This window comes from Spinacia oleracea, chromosome 5, assembly GCF_020520425.1.
Source record: "Spinacia oleracea cultivar Varoflay chromosome 5, BTI_SOV_V1, whole genome shotgun sequence".
Lineage (NCBI taxonomy): Eukaryota > Viridiplantae > Streptophyta > Magnoliopsida > Caryophyllales > Amaranthaceae > Spinacia > Spinacia oleracea.
In genome coordinates this window covers 23,501,934-23,523,202 of record NC_079491.1, presented here as the reverse complement: position 1 = coordinate 23,523,202, position 21,269 = coordinate 23,501,934, and the positions used below count along the sequence as shown (strand labels likewise).

The following is a 21,269-nucleotide window of genomic DNA, read 5'->3' as shown; positions in this document are numbered from 1 at the left end:
ATGGCAAATCAAGCTGCAGTTCAAGGCTAGGCTTTTCTTATCCCAAGTAAGTAAATCATATCTCATTTTGTACATAGTTTTTTGATATGATAAATGAGGGATGATCGCTTTTACTGGGGCTATGACCTGTGATTAACATCACTCAATGGTATACACAAAGAGGAAACAAAATGGTGCAGGGATTAACAACATCAAAAATGACAAACTTTTTGATTTACAAGGGAAACATAATGAGTTCATTAATCGATAAATCGAATGAGAAGATTGACAAGTATTTCCAGGTTGAAGAAAAATGCTGTTAGAATAGGTATAACATATTACAAAAAAATCTATGGTATTTGGCAAGACAAGATTAACTGCCCGACTCTGGTTCGATCCTTATGTTGAATATCCGCCGTGCAAAGATGTTTAGTCGTCATCTTTGAATTCCCTGATTACCAAGAAAAACGCGGCAAATTGTTCAGATCTGAACTATTGTAACTTGTGGAGAAACTTAATTTTGTAAGGTGGAAAGGTTTGATGATTGTAAAAACTAAAAAGCATACCTTCGGTCAAGATACCTAGGTTGAATTCCTGAGCCTTGACATGTAGTGCATGTTAGAGAACCAAGGGCATCACAGTTGATACATTTAGAAACTTCTTTCTCATCCCCACCAAGATCTACTGTCACATTGCCCGTCCCTGCGCAGAACCTGCATTTCTCTAGGGAAGGAAATATATCCTTAGCTTGAACAACTTATACATGATCACTATCTATTGAATGTTCTAACTGTGATATGCTTTACTTTGTCCAAGTATAGTATCCCAAGTTTTGCATAGTCATTAATCAACAACACATTGCCAGAAATTTCAGTACCAAGTATGCTGTGATTTACACTGAAGTACCATTTAATCATTTATAGTAGTTGCTCTTTTCCATCTTTTTACACCTCAATTTGAAATACATGGTCTACTGTCTAGTACCAAGTAGAAAATAAGGAACTGATCTTGCATTACAGGCTGCAATGAAACTAGAGTTTCTACAAATATCAAAAACAATAGTGATGGAGGGAGGGAGGGAGACTTACGAGCTCCAGAGCCGTTGCATGGAAAGCAAGGTTGTGTGTTCTCTCGCTTTGCCTACAACAAACAAGCCATCATATTCAATCTCATAATGTCAAAATAACACGCCCCATTTCTGTTTTCTTGCGCATTCACAGACAAAACACGAAAAAAAAGAGGGATTGTGCTTATAATCGCAAATTACTCGAAGAACCTTGTGTTTTTCTCCCTAGATTTGTTGTTGTTATCTTTCCATTTTTCAACTGAACTGAAAATTTTATTTAGAAAATAACTTGAGAATCGAACTCGGCCTATTTGATGAACAACATCAACTTGTAAGTCTGAACAAGAAATTATGTGAATTGAATTTACAAACATAAGTAATGGTACAAACATCTGCAGATTATAATTTGAAAATAGCAAACGAAAATTGACTACAAAGTAATGCTCCGTATGAAGTTTAACTGATGTATGCCCTGATGCTCCCCCGTTCCTAAATATTTGTCGCTTTAACTAACTTCATACGTTCCTAAATATTTGTCGCTTTAACTAACTTCATACGTTCCTAAATATTTGTCGCTTTAACTAACTTCATACGTTCCTAAATAGGTGTCGCTCTTAAGAAACCAATGTGACTCCCACTCTAGTAACTCAATGTTACCTCATTCCTTAATCACTCCACAAAAAGGCCAATTATAACATGAAAATGCAAATTAGGCAACGAACTGCAAACTCGTACCAATCTGATACTAGCGAATCGGGTAATAATGACTTAATCATCACTCTAAAATAATGAGCTTACCATTGAGTAACTTGATTACAGAGCACAAGTGGTATTTTATACTTCTATTAAACACTTTAAATTAACCAAACAAAACAAAACAAAAAAGACTTACAGCATTGTTAATTTGTGTTTCATAAAAAACAGGAATGCCAATCCCAATGGCAACACTCACAACTCCAACTGAAATTGCTACTATCTGCAAAAAACAAATAGCATTATTATTACAAATCAAATTGAATATTAATTTGATTAATTAGAGGGATTTATAATTAAATTACATACTGTGTTTTGATCAAGATCAGCAGCTCGAATGCATGGATAAGAAGTTGGTGAGCGTTGATTTCTTGGTAATTTAGAGGGTAAAATGGAAGAAGAGTTGAACGCAGATAGTTTGCGAGATGAACAAACAAATGGAGAATGAAGCCCAGAAGTTGCTGGTGTTACCATTTCTTCACCAATTTTGCAGTTTTGTTTGATTACTTGGGTTCTTCGTTCCTAGCCATAGGCAAAAGATGAGAGAAGAAACACAACTATTTTTATTTGGGTTTTCTGTGGTGCTGGTTTGTTGTAACCATCATAGTTGGTGGGGTCAACATAATTCTTCCCCCGAGTCCCAAGTCCCAACATCGCGATTCTATTTTAAATCAGTATGAAAGTATACATTAATACATGGGATTTTTACTTCTTTTAATTAGAAGAGTATCGTTATTCGACGTCCACATTTTTTAAAAACTTTCGTAATTAGTGTAGGAAAAATTGAAAATATGATTTTTCCTTCTATTGTTCACCCCCTCCCATCTCATTTATTTTGTAATAATTTCTCAGTTCTCACCTCATCCTTCACTTCTTATTGTCATCACCACCATCACCATCACCCCTCTTCACTACCATCTGACCACCGTCAGGGGAGGACTCGGGAATTATAAAATAGGGGTCTAAAATTTGATACAGCTTCATTGTACAAAAAAAAAAAAAAAATCCACCTACATATTTCAAAATCCAAAATAATAATTTGTTCATAAGATACAAGTAAACAAATGATAATTATTACAAAAAGTACAATTATCTGCGACGATTTTGCATTCCTCAAAACCGCTTCATAATATTATCATCACTAATAAGTAACAGATAAATTTCATAAGCTCATTTTCATAATTCTAATCCTTCTAATACTAATATGCGATCCTTGTTGTTCAATGCAAACAAGGGCCTAAATAACGGAAATGAAATAAATGATTGATAATGTAGCCCATCAGGGAAACTAAATAAAGATAATATATGGCATAATATTTTACAATATTAGGTTCCTAATTACACGAAACTTCCTGATCGAATATGCAATATTTTGTATTATATTTAGTCAATATTACCTAGAATAATCTAACGTACAATTACATAATTGTAGGATAATTAGTGTTCTTGTAGTCAATTAACTCCTTGATAGTAGGAGTATATCACGCATACATCTGTGTAAAGGCTAAGTAAATTCCTTGTATATATTGACAAGTTCACAGTAATAACAATCAAGCAATTACGTTATAATACTTCCTTCTTCTAATAAATACCATGAGAATATGAAATGGTGATGATAAAACTCCAGGGACCAATGAAGGAGATCAAAAAGGCGGCGACGAAGAGCGCTCAGAATCGGCAGGGTGGCGACAGAGAAGGCGAGCGGCAGGCGAGCTACAACATCAGAGACTAAGAGAGGGAGGTTGTTGTTTGGAGTCGTTGATTTTAGAATTGTGAAAGAGAATGGGAGAGCATAGACTTTTGAGGTTTTGATTTTACTATTTTGATTTTTTATTGAATAAAAATGTTAATTATATTGTTGGTATACCATGACTCACGTGACTGGCCTTGAAAAGGGAATTATTGTCCCACTTTTCCACTTTCCAACAATCTATTTGTCCTACTCATTATTGTTTTTCCTTTTTAAATATAATTTTTTATTTTTTTCCCAAAATACATATACTTTCTAAAAAAATTCAAAATTAATGGGGGTTCGGGGGTCCCCATGGACCCTATGAGGGCACCATAGGTCCGCCCCTGACCACCTCCATCTTCATCACCTAACATCATATTCAGGGGAAGACAAGATTTTTATTATGGGAAAAAGAGACTTACTATAATAATAATAATAATAATTTAATAATTTTTATCCCTTTTTTTGTACTAACATCGTAACCGTTTGCCGTTTGATCATGTCATGTCGCCAGGTATCGTCGTGTCTATAGGTCTTGATGTGTCGCCTGGGTAGGTCATGAGTAGAAGTAAGCGACCGACGATAGAAAGCAGACGACGGGAAAATAGGTTACAAGCATGGGCCAAGATCCAAGCCATAAGCGCCGCCTAGAGAGTTGATCGAGTCAAAACAACACAAGAGACTAAGTAAACTACTATGCATGAGCAGAAGACGTGGAGGAGTTGGCTGGCCAACTGACTCCTACTTCTTCGGGATATTCCCAACTAATGTAGTCGTTGCCCTAGCAGTATAAAAAGACCTAGTCGGCTCAACATCAAGGACAAGTTCGGAAGCAATCAAGCACTCTTATTCTCGATAGCATTCTAGCAATTATTTACTATCATTGTATCTCTTTATTGCAAACACTTATTCATTTTTACTTGGATTATCTTAGGGATTATAGTGGATTGGTGGACTCATTTCCACCCACGGGTTTTCTCTTTATTTCTGGGTTTTCCGCGTCACCATCTCCTTGTGTCGTCTCTCTTTTCTTTCTTTCTTTACTTCTTTGCTTAGTTAGTGTCAACTCAAGCCAAGTGTCGCCCCTTAGATGAAATTTGACATCAACAGTTTGGCGCCGTCTGTGGGGAAATTATCTAGGTTTACCTCAAAAAAACAACTCTCTCAAAAAATGACTTCCATAGATATGACACTCGAGGAGATGCGGGTCGCCTATGTCCAGGCCCAAGCCGAGTTGGCTCGCCAAAAGGTAGAAAACGAGCGACTAACGTCAGAAAATGTTTCCTCAAAGGCTTCTGTCGAGAACCTCCAGAAGGAGATGGAGTCTTCGGAAAGCTCAAAGTACCAATCTCGATCCAAGTCTCCCAGGAAAACTCACTAGATCTTCCATGAATTCACCGATGACGAAGGAAAGGACGTCGCCTCTGAGGAAGAGCCACCCTCACCCAAAAACAATGATCATGATGAACCAGGCCACGACCCCCTGGCTCGTCGCCTGAAGTTCTTGGAGAAGCAAAGTTCGTTGATGTTGAAGTTGATGTCCAAACTTCCAGGGGCTCCAACGCAGGTGGAGACTGAACCATCCAATGGGTACGTTGCATCGCCCTTCTGCGAGGAGATTGCCAAAGTAACCGTCCCACCCCAACTAAGTATTCCCGTCTGGACCACCCTATACGACGAAACGACAGACCCTTATCACCATGTCAATGTCTACAAGCAGCAGATGTGGCAGATCGGTATCCCGTGGGACCTGGTAGAACCTGTTATGTTTAAATCGTTTGGAGCAACCCTTACTGGAACAACGCTAGAATGGCTTATCAACATCACACCCGGCTCCGTCGCCTGTCTTGCTGACCTGATCAATGCCTTTTACCAACAGTTCGCCAGCAGTCATCAGCTAGAAAAGCAAACTAGTGACCTTTATCGGTTGGTCCAAGCTCCCACCGAGTTGGTACGTAATTATTTCAGTCAATTTAATTGTGAAAAAATCAGTATAAAAAATTGTGATATCAAGATAGCTATCGAAGCCTTGAAGAGAGGTCTCATCCCTAACTCGGAATTATACTGTGAGATCACCAAATATCCCTGTGCGACTTTCGAAGAGGTCAGGTTCAAGGCTTGCGCCCAAATGCATCTAGAGGACGATGAAGCAATCCGGGCGTCAACGCCACAACCAGCAGGGGCACCAGCGACAGGCGGTCGTACACACCAAGGAACAACAATTGGCGACATCAACCATATAATAGCCAAAACCAGGTACAAAATGTCAATCACTATGATGATACTAACAGTGGTTACAAGAATGAGTGGCCCGACTACCCGGATATATCAGAGCACGGTTTCAACGTCAATAGTGGAGGCGTCGTCAACGCCCTTCAAAACATTGGCGGGAACATCAGGTGGCCAAGAAGGAGTGACAAGCCATAATCCATGAAAGACGACATGAGCAAGTGGTGTGAATTCCACCGCGACAACGACCACAAAACTGAAGATTGCATCTCCCTCAAAAAGGAGGTCGCATACTTGTTGAAGCGTGGACACTGAAAGGAACTATTAAGCGACAAAGGGAAGGAGACCTACAACAAAGAAAAGACCAACCAGGCCAGCCCAACGCCTAGTAGCGACCGACATGTCCCACCTCAATACAATAAAGTGGTAAATGTTATTTCTAGTGGTTCAGATATTTGTGGACTAACCTCTTCTGCAACTAAGAAAATTAACAGAGGAGAATCTGGAGACGTCAAAGACTGAGGATGAGATCGCGCTCGACAAGTCCCTTGCGGCTATGTCAATTACCTTTCATGACTCACATTCAGTCGACGTGCACCATGAACATCACGGCGGATTGGTGATATCGCTCCCCACCGGGAACACTCTAATCAAAAGGATATTAATCGACAATGGAAGTTCCGCAAATGTGTTGTTTCTCGAAGCTCTGCAAGAGATGGGGATCGTTGAGAAAAACATAATCAGGAGATCTGTTCTGGTTGGATTCAGTTGAGATTCTCTGCGCACGGTGGGCGAGATATCCCTACCCACCTACGTAGAAGGTGTCAACATGATAACCAATTCAACGTCGTCGACTGCACGTCAGCATACAACGTCATTTTGGGGAGACCATGGATCCAGAAGATGAAAGCAGTTCTATCCACCTATAATTAGTCAATCAATTTCCCTACCAAGTGGGGAATCATGGAAATCAAAGGACAACAATGCAAAGCCAAACGCTACTACGAGACTGCACTAAAGCCATCAAAGTCATCTATCTAGCAATTACAACAAGGGTCAACAGCAGGCGAGCCAGACGACCAACATATCGACGAGATCGTGTTAGACCAAGCTAAGCCAGACCAGGTCGTAAGGATTGGAGCTTCGCTCCATGACAACATCAAAAGTCAGATAGTGACATTCCTAAGAGAAAACTTGGACTTCTTCGCTTGGTAGCACGAAGGTATGACAAGAATCAGCCCATATGTCATCACCCATAAGCTCCGTCGACCCCAACTTCAAGCCAGTCAAGCAGAAAAGACAAAAGTTTGCACCTGGAAGAAACAAGATCATAGATGAAGAGGTCCAGAAGCTGATTGAGATGGGGAAGATTCAAGAAGTCAGGTACCCGGATTGGTAAGCAAATGTGGTCATCATCAGCAAAAAGAATGGAAAATGGAGGGTTTGCATAGACTTCACCGACATCAACAAAGCGTGCCCTAAGGATCCTTTTCCTTTTGTCGCATATGGACGCCATGGTGGCCGCCATAGCCGGTCATGAGTTGCTGGCATTTATGGATGCTTATTCTGGATATATCAGATCCTCATGCACCCCGAGGATCAAGAAAACACAGCTTTTGTAACAGATAGAGGAATATATTGTTATAAAGTCATGCCTTTTGGTCTTAAGAATGCAGGTGCAACGTACCAGCGACTGGTCAACAAGATGTTCAAAGATCAGCATGGAGACACGATGGAGGTGTACATCGACGACATGTTGGTGAAACCAAAGAAAGCTGGTGACCATACAAAACACCTACGATAATCCTTTATTTTATTTTGTGCAGTACTGTTTAATATTATTTTAAAGTGTTTAATTGCATTATATGACTAATAAGAATGTTAGTCAAGAGTATGAAATTGATTTAAGGGGTGAAAATTTTCCTCAATGCCCGTTAAAAAGAAGGGTTTGAATAGGATAATATATTTAGGGATAAAGATTTTGTGCATATTTTTCCTATTTTTAATTAACTTTACAATCTTTCCTTTTGTTTGAATAAATTTCGTTCAAATATAATCTAAATTTACTTTTTAAATTTAGTTCATTATTTATTATTGAGGCTATGATTAGTGGTAACCAAGAGAATTCGAAAAGAAAAGTGAGAATATTAATACTTTGGGAAGTACCAAATTACAACCCACATGAAATTTGCTCACTCAAAAGGGTATTGGTACATAGTACAATCTTGCTAATTTGATGTAATATGGAGTAAGAAAGATCCGCGCTTTCCTGATATTCCTCAATATTTAAAGTACCTTACAATCTAAAATATTTTGTTTCAAATATTCTATTCTTGATTACCAATATCTCATATCAAAAGAAAACCCCAATACCATGTGAAAACCAAATAATTTTATCTTAATCACCAATATTTATATATATTTAAAATGAAGATTTGAATCATATTGGAAATTTAAAAGTACCAAACATTTAAAGTATTAGAAGCATCACATAAAACCAAAAATTAAACATATGTAACATTTAATTTTATTTTTATTTTATAGAAATATAACATTTAAAATTGATAATTTAAATAAAGCACAAGCACCTAGGATCCTTCCTTCCTATCCATTTAGTATCATAATTAATGTTTCGATATAGTGTTAACCTATAAACTTAACTATTCTTTTAGATTTATTCCCTCCAATGGGAAAGTGGTTAAATTAGGAGAGATATGGAGGAAATGAAATTTTATTCAAACCGATTAACTATATTTATGAATTACTCGATGGAACAATTTAATAATACATCTATTGATCATTCAAATTGTGGCAATCAATATGATATGAATATGTGACTAATATGTCAACTATAAAATAGCACTCCCTTCGTTAATTTTATTTACGGTTAGAGTGGTATTAGGAGACAAAAATTTTCAAAAATAGGAATGAACTAGAAGCTAAACGTGGGAGGTCTGATTCCAGCATTGAATAGATCGACGGATAAGAATATTTGTCCATCTGTAATGGAAATTACATTAGTAGGAATATAAGCTGAAACATCTCCTGCTTGGGTCTCGACTATTGGTAAAGCGGTCATACTTCCTTCACCTAAAAGAGAACTTAATTTAGCGGCTCTTTCCAAAAGTCGTGAATGCAAATAAAAGGCATCTCCCGGATAAGCTTCACGTCCAGGCGGTCTTCGTAATAGAAGAGACATTTGTCGATAAGCTTGTGCTTGTTTGGAAAGATCATCATAAATGATTAAAGTGTGTCGTTCACGGTACATAAAATATTCCGCCAGCGCCGCTCCGGTATAAGGAGCGAGATACTGTAATGTAGCGGGGGAATCCGCTGTTTCGGCTACCACAATAGTGTATTCCATTGCTCCCCTTTCCTGGAAGTTAGTAACTAACTGCACCACAGAAGATGCTTTTTGTCCAATAGCTACATAAACACATATTACATTTTGTCCTTGTTGATTGAGAATCGTATCTGTGGCTACTGCTGTTTTACCAGTTTGTCTGTCCCCGATAATTAATTCTCGCTGACCACGCCCTACAGGGATCATTGCATCAATAGAAATAAGTCTGGTTTGAAGAGGCTCATACACGGAACGTCTGGAAATAATACCAGGAGCGGGAGATTCAATTAACCGAGATTCAGAAGCTGTAATTTCACCCCTACCATCAATAGGTTTAGCTAGGGCATTTATAACACGCCCTAAATAAGCCTCACTCACGGGTATCTGAGCAATTCTTCCTGTTGCTTTTACAGAACTTCCCTCTTGTATCATCAACCCGTCACCTATTAATACAACACCAACATTATTTGATTCCAAATTCAGAGCAATACCTATTGTTCCCTCTTCAAATTCTACTAATTCACCTGCCATTACTTCATCAAGACCGTGAATACGAGCATTGCCGTCACCCACTTGAAGCACTGTACCGGTATTTACAACATTTACTTCTCGATTATATCCTTCAATACGTTCACGGATAATTTTGCTAATTTCATCTGCTCGAATGGTTGCCATGAGTCTTTCTTAAATTCTTTTTTTTTTGAAACAAAAAAATAATACCTACAATTAAATAGAAGGACTAATCAGTGTAACCTACAAAAAGAATGAAATTAAAAAGTGTAACCAACAAAAAACGGAGGGAATATAACAATTTTCATTATACTAAACTTATTTGATATTGTACAAATTAGGTATTTGGATTTGTAAACCGTGTATATTGCATATATTTCACGGGTACAAGTGCACATGTGGTACAACATGCTTATGATTGGATCTAAATGCTCGTGATGCGTGCCTCAAATTTTAAATACTCACTCCGTTCCTATTTAAGTGTCCACTTTGGAGGAATTCACGGTAATTAAGGAAAATGAAAAGTGTGTAAGAAAAACAATTATTGAGATTGTTTTTTTTTTTTGGAAAAGGATAAAGTAGATAATTGTTTATTGATAAAGTACAAATAAAAGTGGATGTTGGGATGGAAAAGTGAGAAAAATGTAGAATGTGGAATAAAAAACAATCATGATTTATGGAAAAGTGAGAAAGGTGTATGAAAAAGTGAGAAAAGTATATGGAAAAGTGGGAAAAGTGTAGTCTAAAAATGGAAAACATACACTTATAAGAGAACGCTATTTTTGGAAAGTGGACACTTAAATAGGAATGGAGGGGGTAACATGTTTGACAACTACTTTAAATAGTAAAAGGTAATGTCAATGTAAATATTAGAGTTAGACACCAAAGTATTTAATTTTTGCGGCACCTATTATGAAAATAATGTGTAGCTGTAACACCCCGACAATTCCCATTTTCTAAAATAACCCTTTTTAAATATAACTGTAGGGAATTATCAAAGTATTATCGCCCGTGTGAAAACGTACGGCTTATTCAGAATTTTGCAGCGGAAAACATAAAACTAACTTTTAGGTTCATAAATAATCTTATTACATATTAGGTCCAAAACCAATTAACTAAAATAAGGAAATACGAATAGTACGACAAATTTCAAATTTAAGTTAACAAACCAAATCACTTAATAAAGAAAATATAACTACAAGCTCTCTAATCCCGATCCCAATGATGCATCATCTTCAAACCTGTAGATGGGCAACGCTTATTGATCCTTAGAGACTGCTCACCAAAGATGGGTCATCACAGGATCAATAAGGCATAGCCATGATCAACACACACAAACAAAGCACGTAATCAGCAAAGCTGAGTACTACATACTAAAACAATAATAATCCTAATATGATACTATTAACGAACAACCCTAACATGATACTAATGAACATAAACAAGGGCAGACAAAATATGATAATTTAACGACCATACTTAACTAGGCTAGGCTAGACTGGACTGGACTGGACTTTTATAACAATAATATTATTTTAATTGAAATAGACAATGGACCGAGTTTTCTAGCTAGATGCTTCACTAAGGAAGACGAGGTACGGGCGCGACTCCGTAACCTCAATGACCTGCGATATCGAGGAACGTTTGAATAAAAATAGGACACGGTGATCAATCCGGTCCGAATTAAAGGCCATGGGCTACCACCATGAACCCCAACTCCTGTTTGTCCGTCACTTTAGACGTGCACAGTCTAAAGCTATTGCTACTCAGTTTCACTTTACATGATTTACAAATTGACACCCTGTTATGACTCAACAATCACATAAGGCATACAATCCACATTTATTTACAACTGTTTTTATCTTGGAATTAAGTAAGTGATCACAAAGGCATCAAACCAGACTCATTCCAATTAACTCCAATCCTTCTTTTAATACTGATCAACCCTGTATATGGGTATAAGGTTTCAACTTACTAAATGAGGTCCTCGGCCCTCATAAAGTAGTGAAAAGCTAAAAAGGGAACAACGATCAATCGATCTGAATCAATGTATATAAAATAATCTAGTGTTCCCAACCAACATGTCTGTATCAATCATCCATACCAACATGCTATAATTCTCATAACGAAATATATATGCTTAACATGTCCATCCAACAATATTAAACATGCACTTTCAACATAACCAAGTTCATCAATAATATCAACATAACCAAGTTCACCAACAAGTTCAACATGGTTTCAACAATTAGCACACATTCCAAGCACACAGGTATGTACGTACCTTATGTAAACAAACTGATAGATCACTTTAACACTTTCAAAAGTCGCCTAAAGGGAATTCTCCGCCTAAAACAACCAACAAATAATCCCAATCAATTTCTAATCATTGGCGATCATAATAAAGCGTTCTAAATGCGTCCTAAACAAATTTAGAACCTTCCCCAACATTAAAACTCGAACATTTGATTTACTAGCATCATAATTATTGAATTAGTGATTGAAATTCGTTGAAAACTTTTCGCAAAAGACATACTTTAAATTTCAGCAATATAAACTCGTTTAAAACTTCGCCAAGGCCAATTTAACATGCTAGAACGTTGAAACAATAATTTTAATAATCCACAAACATCATACTATGATTTTCTAACTAATAAAACCTTAAAATTTCAAGCTTTAATAATTTAAAACCCTTATTTAACAAAATTAATAAATCTGAAAATTAAATAATTCATTATGCAAAATATGAAATCTGATTTCTATATTTACATAATTAAAACCATAGATTTAAAGCATGAAAACATTAATTAAATTACTAAAACCAAATTAAAGAATTAAATAGTTTTAGGGTTAAAGAAATAACCAAAAAGAGAAGAGAGGGAGGTCGGCCGACGGTGGACTGCGCGGCAGCAAGTACAGGTAGTCGCGGAGGCTGGCGGCGCGAAGGCGGTGCAGGTGGTCGCGGAGGTTGGGCGACACTTGGTGATGGTGGTGGTTATGAGAGAAGCACGAAAAGGGAGGAGAGAGTTCTGGTGTTTGCGAAAGCGAAGGGAGAGAGTAAGAGAGGCCGACGGCTGAGCAGGGCAGCGGCGACGGGTACGTTGGTCAGGTGGAAGCTACTGGTGGCGCAGGGCGGTGGTGCGAAGGCTGATGGTGGTGGCTAGGGCGAGAAGTAACGAGGAAAACAGAAAGGGAAGAGGCAACCAACGGTCTATGCAGTGGTGCAACAGCAAGTGGGCGACGCGGCAAGGACGCCGGCGGTAGGGCGGCACGGTGCCGAGTGGTGGTGCTCGTGGAGGTTGGCTGGGCAGGGAAGAGAAGAAGAAAAAGAGGCGTGAAGGATGAACAGAGAAAAGAAATCACGTACGTGAGAATAGTGAGAGAGAAGAGAGAAATTAGTTGTGGGTTATTTTTCTTTTCTTTTGGAGTTTATGGGCCTAGGAATCTAATTGGGTTAGGATTAGAATTTCTTTTCTAATTTTAAAAAGCTTTGAGTACAACCCGATTAGAAATACTTTTCCAAAATCAAAAGTTTTTATATATTTCAAATTGTCTTCGAAATATAATTCTAAAAATGTTTGGTTGCATAAATCGTTAAAATATTTAGAATGTATTTAAATAATATAAATATACATTAAATAATAAATATATTAATAAAATTCATAAATTTCATTTAAAATAAATAACTGTACGTTAAAATATATTAATAAAATTTATAAATTTACGGGGGATTACAATCTACCCTTCTTAAAAGAAGTTTCGTCCCGAAACTTGACACAAAAACTCACACATTTTCAAAAGTCTTTAACTCATTCTTACTAGAGAAGTACTTGTGCCACTCATGTGCACTCTTTTGCCAACTTAAAGTTGTTTGTGTTACTCAAGAACACATTTTCTTATGCAAAGAATATCTTTATTTTGCATCAACAAGTATAAGTTGCTAAAAATGAGCATAAAATGCATAAAATTTCTATAAAAAATAGGTAAAAAGCGCGAATTTCTATCGCATTCTACCCCTCTTAAAGAAAACGAGTTACGCCCTCGTAACTCATCTCAGGGAATAAGTTTGGATATTTCTATTTCAACGAATCATGTGCCCAACGTATATTTCGACTAAAATCGTAGCAAGTAGGATTTCTACTCTCTTTCCACACAATGCCTCAACATGTGACATCTTAAAGCTCGCATAGTAACTATTGTTGCAAGAAATTCAATCGACTCTAGGTGGTTTTCCCAATTACCCTTAAAGTCAATAACACGGGTTTTCAACATAAATTCCGTTAGTAATCTCAATCTGTCTATCGGTTGCAGGGTGGAAAGCAATATTCATTTTCAATGTTGTCCCCAAGATTCAACTGGACCTTATTGCAAAAATTTCAGCCTTTTGTTCTCGGTAAGGATCTTACATGTTGCCCTATAAAGGTAATGTCTCCAAATATTCGTAGATAACACCATAACAGCTAACTCTAGGTCATGGGTTTGGTAATTAGCCTTATAAGGTGTCAATTGACGCTACAACAACTAAATCTAGAAAGCTTCCTCACATTTCTCACTTCACTCGAATTTCGATTCCTTTTTCAACAAGTTGGTCATTGGTTTTTCTTTCTTCCAAAAGTCTTCCACAACCTCCTATAATGGTCATCTAAGCCTAGAAAACTTCAGATATCGGACGCGTTCTTGGAATAGGTCACTTACTCACAGCTTGAATCTTAGCAGGATCTACAGAGACTCCTTCTGGTCAACTTTTCCTTTTTTTTTTACTAAACTTCATTACACCTTTCATGGATGTATAACTTTTGGGCTTAACTCTTAGCTCTTTCACTAATTCATATAATTCCTCCCATCTTTTCAAGACAACACACGATTCCTAACGATACTGGACCACTCGAATCTTCTCTAAATTTTATTCCCTTACGTAACATAGTTCTCAATCAATTTAGTCCTTCACTTTTCCGTCGGTGTCACTTATACACATATGACTTCAAGATTTGTATACTTCATTTAATAAAACTAGATTCTTTCTAAGCGTCTCCAAGTAATTCTCAAGTGTTTGTCATGCTCTTTCTCATTCCTTGAACAAATCGGGATATCATCAATAACATAATAACGAACTTAATTCAGAATTCGTAGAAAATCTCATTCATCAAATCCACAATTAATGCAGGTGCATTGGTTAACCCAAAAGACGTTACTCTAAACCCTTAATGACAATAACGAATCCTAATGAGGTCTTAAGTATATTCTTATCAGCTACTCCCAATCGGTAGTACTTTAAACCCAAATCAGTCTTCGAGAACACACTCGCCCAATTCAATTGGTCTAATATGTCATCTATCTTAGGCAAGGGATACTTGTTCTTGATGGTGTTTAGCTCCCTAAAATCGATGCATAATTCCATACTCTTATCTTTCTCCTTAACAAACAACACAGGAGCTCCCCACGGTGAGGCACTAGGCCTAATATATTCCTTGACCAAACAACTTTTGCAACTTTGTCTTAATTAGCTCATTTCAGGAGGTGTCATTCTATATGGTGCTCTAGATATATGCGTCATTCTAGGAACTAAGTCTATAATGAACTCAAAGGCTCTAACAGATAACATACTTGCAATTTCACTCGGAAACACATCAATGAATCCACTCACAATGGCAAACATCCTTAATTTTCACTCCACTTCTTTACTCACCTCTAACACACTACAGGAAAATAGTTCACACTTTCTATTCATCAATTTCCTCACTCGCATTCCAGAAATAACTAAAGGTTTTTGGACTTCTCAAAACATCCACACGAGGCCAACCTTCCAATAGGGTTCCTTAAACTTATTTTCTGAATTTCACAGTCTACCTTAGCCTTGCACAAACTTAGCCAGTCCATCCCAGGAATTACATCTAGGTCCCTCAGATTAAACCTTATCAAATCAGAAGGAAAACGCAATCTTTTATCTTCAAAGGCAAGTTCTTAAACAACTTGGTACACCTTAAGGTTACACCAGTAGGTACTAAAAGGTAAATCAATCACCTCAAAATCTACTAAATTCAGACTCTTAACAACAGATGACGAAACAAAAGAATAAGTTGCCCCCGAATCAAATAACTTTCTAACTAGTATGAAGTTAATAGGAAAGTACCAGAAACTACGTCAACAGATAGCTCAGCTTCATTTCGAATCATTGCGAACAGTTTACCCGGAGCCTTATTATGGTTGTTATTCTCATTGGCAGACTTATTGAGGTTCCCTTGGTTGTATTGCGCTCCTACATGCTTTGAACCCTAATTTCTTGATTGGTTAAATCCCGTATTCACCTGGTTACCACTCCCATTACCACTATGCTCCTTTTTCTGCTTTAGTAAAGCATTCATACTCCCTATGTCCCTTTTTCTGACAATAGTTGCAGGTGACTAATTCTCCATTTGTAGTTTCTACCAGGATGGTTGTTACTGCACATCTTACAGTACTACACTCTCTCATATTGATTCCTATTGTTGTGCCCTTGTTTGTTCCTTCCTTGAAAGTTTCCATATCCATTCCCATTCCCGTTTTCATTCATATTCCTCTTGAAATTCCCTTGGTTTTCCCCAGCATTAAACTCTTTTCTTTTCTCCCCAAGATTTTTTTTTTTTTTTTGTCCCTTCTAGACTACAAACCATAAATATGAGCAGCTTTCCCATACACAATATCCAAAGATGTAAAGGTTTCCCCACCTAATCCTAATTGGATCTCCTCAGTCAAACATTGCTTAAACCTCAGAGCCTTTAGCTCCTCTGTGGCTACAACCTCAGGTGCAAACCACGACAGTGCTATAAATTTGCTATAGTAATCGACAATGGTCATGCTCCCCATACTAAGGTTTATGAATTCCCAAACTTTTTGCTTTCTCATAAAAGGTAGGGTAAAACTTTCCCTTAAGGCAGTAACAATTGAATCCTAATTGAATCTCTCAGCAGTGCTAAACCTAACTCTATTCTCTCTCCACCATAAATCAGCTTCATCTTTCAAATACATGACAACTTGACTCACTCTCATATTCTAAGGACGGTTCACAACCCCAAACGATTTCTCAAACTCTCCAACCCGGTTTTCTAAAAAGGTAGGGTCAGTTTTTCCGCCAAAAGGCGAATAACAGCAGCTAGGTCATTATTGTTGGTCATCCTAGAGCGCAACTTGGAAGTAATATAGAATTCTCAAAACGAAAAGAATACTTTAACTTTTATTACTAACTCTATAGAGGTTTAATACATCCTTGAAAAGAATAAAGAATAACTTAAACTCTTATTGCTTTAACTTTAAACTGTTGTAGCTTTGCTACTTATTCTCCAAAACATTTAAGAACAAACTAACTATTACAACTTCAAATGTTTAAGACATCTTGTCTATCTGTTCTTTCCTTGGAAATTTGTGAAGTGAAATCTAGATCCTCAGTATTCGTCGATCTTCTCAAAGGATCTTATGTTGGTGTACTTGGAAAGAAGCGTTTTATTCATGAAACAAACAACTTAAGATCTTACTAACGATTTCCCAACCAAAGCATAATCAGAATTCAATAAAACAATAAGTTTGGTGGAATCAAACAATTTCTATGCACATTTACATGCAACAGTTAAACATTTAACACATGCACATAGCAATTAATTCTTATGCTAGCAATTAACTACTAATGCACATATAATTCTATCCTATATGCCCTTTCCTATATAACCCATCTCTCATAATAAATCATAATAGGTCAAACATTGAAGAATTTAAAGAATAAAACAAGTACGATTAAAAAAAAAAAAAAAAAAAAAATTATTAAACGAATAAATAATAAACGAATATTTTTTTTTTTTAAACGAATAAATAATAAGAAATTTTTATTAAACGAATAAATAATAAACGAATAAATATTATTAAACGAATAAATATTAAACGAATAAATATACTTAAGGAATAAGATTTTTATTTTATTTTTTTTGAAAATATTTAATTTAATTTCGAAAATAAAGAAAAACGCACTTAATTCACATAAACGAAAAGTTTCGAATAAATAAGTTAATTCCGAACTTAAATAAGAAATGTTAATATACTTTCGAACAAAATAAAATGAAGTTGGTCCCCAAAAAAAAAGTACGCATTTTTTTTAATGATATAATAAGTAGAAGCTCAATTCTAGGAAATTCGTTTTAGGAAAAATAGTTAGTTTATGCGCCTAAAAATTTAAAAAGTAAACACGAAAAATCAATAAAACCTATAGCTCTAAAATACCACTTTGTAACACCCCGACAATTCCCATTTTCTAAAATAACCCTTTTTAAATATAACTGTAGGGAATTATCAAAGTATTATCGCCCGTGTGAAAACGTACGGCTTATTCAGAATTTTGCAGCGGAAAACATAAAACTAACTTTTAGGTTCATAAATAATCTTATTACATATTAGGTCCAAAACCAATTAACTGAAATAAGGAAATACGAATAGTACGACAAATTTCAAATTTAAGTTAACAAACCAAATCACTTAATAAAGAAAATATAACTACAAGCTCTCTAATCCCGATCCCAATGATGCATCATCTTCAAACCTGTAGATGGGCAACGCTTATTGATCCTTAGAGACTGCTCACCAAAGATGGGTCATCACAGGATCAATAAGGCATAGCCATGATCAACACACACAAACAAAGCACGTAATCAGCAAAGCTGAGTACTACATACTAAAACAATAATAATCCTAATATGATACTATTAACGAACAACCCTAACATGATACTAATGAACATAAACAAGGGCAGACAAAATATGATAATTTAACGACCATACTTAACTAGGCTAGGCTAGACTGGACTGGACTGGACTTTTATAACAATAATATTATTTTAATTGAAATAGACAATGGACCGAGTTTTCTAGCTAGATGCTTCACTAAGGAAGACGAGGTACGGGCGCGACTCCGTAACCTCAATGACCTGCGATATCGAGGAACGTTTGAATAAAAATAGGACACGGTGATCAATCCGGTCCGAATTAAAGGCCATGGGCTACCACCATGAACCCCAACTCCTGTTTGTCCGTCACTTTAGACGTGCACAGTCTAAAGCTATTGCTACTCAGTTTCACTTTACATGATTTACAAATTGACACCCTGTTATGACTCAACAATCACATAAGGCATACAATCCACATTTATTTACAACTGTTTTTATCTTGGAATTAAGTAAGTGATCACAAAGGCATCAAACCAGACTCATTCCAATTAACTCCAATCCTTCTTTTAATACTGATCAACCCTGTATATGGGTATAAGGTTTCAACTTACTAAATGAGGTCCTCGGCCCTCATAAAGTAGTGAAAAGCTAAAAAGGGAACAACGATCAATCGATCTGAATCAATGTATATAAAATAATCTAGTGTTCCCAACCAACATGTCTGTATCAATCATCCATACCAACATGCTATAATTCTCATAACGAAATATATATGCTTAACATGTCCATCCAACAATATTAAACATGCACTTTCAACATAACCAAGTTCATCAATAATATCAACATAACCAAGTTCACCAACAAGTTCAACATGGTTTCAACAATTAGCACACATTCCAAGCACACAGGTATGTACGTACCTTATGTAAACAAACTGATAGATCACTTTAACACTTTCAAAAGTCGCCTAAAGGGAATTCTCCGCCTAAAACAACCAACAAATAATCCCAATCAATTTCTAATCATTGGCGATCATAATAAAGCGTTCTAAATGCGTCCTAAACAAATTTAGAACCTTCCCCAACATTAAAACTCGAACATTTGATTTACTAGCATCATAATTATTGAATTAGTGATTGAAATTCGTTGAAAACTTTTCGCAAAAGACATACTTTAAATTTCAGCAATATAAACTCGTTTAAAACTTCGCCAAGGCCAATTTAACATGCTAGAACGTTGAAACAATAATTTTAATAATCCACAAACATCATACTATGATTTTCTAACTAATAAAACCTTAAAATTTCAAGCTTTAATAATTTAAAACCCTTATTTAACAAAATTAATAAATCTGAAAATTAAATAATTCATTATGCAAAATATGAAATCTGATTTCTATATTTACATAATTAAAACCATAGATTTAAAGCATGAAAACATTAATTAAATTACTAAAACCAAATTAAAGAATTAAATAGTTTTAGGGTTAAAGAAATAACCAAAAAGAGAAGAGAGGGAGGTCGGCCGACGGTGGACTGCGCGGCAGCAAGTACAGGTAGTCGCGGAGGCTGGCGGCGCGAAGGCGGTGCAGGTGGTCGCGGAGGTTGGGCGACACTTGGTGATGGTGGTGGTTATGAGAGAAGCACGAAAAGGGAGGAGAGAGTTCTGGTGTTTGCGAAAGCGAAGGGAGAGAGTAAGAGAGGCCGACGGCTGAGCAGGGCAGCGGCGACGGGTACGTTGGTCAGGTGGAAGCTACTGGTGGCGCAGGGCGGTGGTGCGAAGGCTGATGGTGGTGGCTAGGGCGAGAAGTAACGAGGAAAACAGAAAGGGAAGAGGCAACCAACGGTCTATGCAGTGGTGCAACAGCAAGTGGGCGACGCGGCAAGGACGCCGGCGGTAGGGCGGCACGGTGCCGAGTGGTGGTGCTCGTGGAGGTTGGCTGGGCAGGGAAGAGAAGAAGAAAAAGAGGCGTGAAGGATGAACAGAGAAAAGAAATCACGTACGTGAGAATAGTGAGAGAGAAGAGAGAAATTAGTTGTGGGTTATTTTTCTTTTCTTTTGGAGTTTATGGGCCTAGGAATCTAATTGGGTTAGGATTAGAATTTCTTTTCTAATTTTAAAAAGCTTTGAGTACAACCCGATTAGAAATACTTTTCCAAAATCAAAAGTTTTTATATATTTCAAATTGTCTTCGAAATATAATTCTAAAAATGTTTGGTTGCATAAATCGTTAAAATATTTAGAATGTATTTAAATAATATAAATATACATTAAATAATAAATATATTAATAAAATTCATAAATTTCATTTAAAATAAATAACTGTACGTTAAAATATATTAATAAAATTTATAAATTTACGGGGGATTACAATCTACCCTTCTTAAAAGAAGTTTCGTCCCGAAACTTGACACAAAAACTCACACATTTTCAAAAGTCTTTAACTCATTCTTACTAGAGAAGTACTTGTGCCACTCATGTGCACTCTTTTGCCAACTTAAAGTTGTTTGTGTTACTCAAGAACACATTTTCTTATGCAAAGAATATCTTTATTTTGCATCAACAAGTATAAGTTGCTAAAAATGAGCATAAAATGCATAAAATTTCTATAAAAAATAGGTAAAAAGCGCGAATTTCTATCGCATTCTACCCCTCTTAAAGAAAACGAGTTACGCCCTCGTAACTCATCTCAGGGAATAAGTTTGGATATTTCTATTTCAACGAATCATGTGCCCAACGTATATTTCGACTAAAATCGTAGCAAGTAGGATTTCTACTCTCTTTCCACACAATGCCTCAACATGTGACATCTTAAAGCTCGCATAGTAACTATTGTTGCAAGAAATTCAATCGACTCTAGGTGGTTTTCCCAATTACCCTTAAAGTCAATAACACGGGTTTTCAACATAAATTCCGTTAGTAATCTCAATCTGTCTATCGGTTGCAGGGTGGAAAGCAATATTCATTTTCAATG

The 21,269-nt window shown here is 36.5% G+C and overlaps 3 protein-coding genes and 1 long non-coding RNA gene across 4 annotated transcripts; 1 reads left to right on the top strand and 3 right to left on the bottom strand.

Moving 5' to 3' along the window:
- Positions 1 to 182: 182 nt before the first annotated feature.
- On the bottom strand, positions 183 to 2,360 carry LOC110802700 (protein SPA, chloroplastic). The gene is made up of 5 exons (XM_022008152.2): positions 2,108 to 2,360; positions 1,938 to 2,021; positions 1,068 to 1,119; positions 546 to 702; positions 183 to 430 (listed from the first exon to the last, which is right to left on the bottom strand). The coding sequence occupies exons 1-5, from the start codon at positions 2,270 to 2,272 to the stop codon at positions 409 to 411; spliced, it is 480 nt and encodes a 159-aa protein (XP_021863844.1). The 5' UTR covers positions 2,273 to 2,360; the 3' UTR covers positions 183 to 408.
- A 952-nt stretch (positions 2,361 to 3,312) lies between these two features.
- On the top strand, positions 3,313 to 7,606 carry LOC130460721 (uncharacterized). Its single transcript, XM_056828207.1, has 2 exons — positions 3,313 to 3,603; positions 4,045 to 7,606. The coding sequence occupies exon 2, from the start codon at positions 5,056 to 5,058 to the stop codon at positions 5,962 to 5,964; it is 909 nt and encodes a 302-aa protein (XP_056684185.1). The 5' UTR covers positions 3,313 to 3,603; positions 4,045 to 5,055; the 3' UTR covers positions 5,965 to 7,606.
- Positions 7,607 to 8,691: 1,085 nt separating this feature from the next.
- LOC130461360 (ATP synthase subunit alpha, chloroplastic) lies at positions 8,692 to 9,838 on the bottom strand. Its single transcript, XM_056829439.1, has one exon. The coding sequence runs from the start codon at positions 9,775 to 9,777 to the stop codon at positions 8,692 to 8,694; it is 1,086 nt and encodes a 361-aa protein (XP_056685417.1). The 5' UTR covers positions 9,778 to 9,838.
- Positions 9,839 to 17,979: 8,141 nt separating this feature from the next.
- On the bottom strand, positions 17,980 to 20,662 carry LOC130461215 (uncharacterized). The gene is made up of 2 exons (XR_008921618.1): positions 19,216 to 20,662; positions 17,980 to 18,206 (listed from the first exon to the last, which is right to left on the bottom strand). It is a non-coding gene; the product is annotated as an uncharacterized lncRNA (long non-coding RNA).
- Between the last annotated feature and the right edge of the window lie 607 nt (positions 20,663 to 21,269).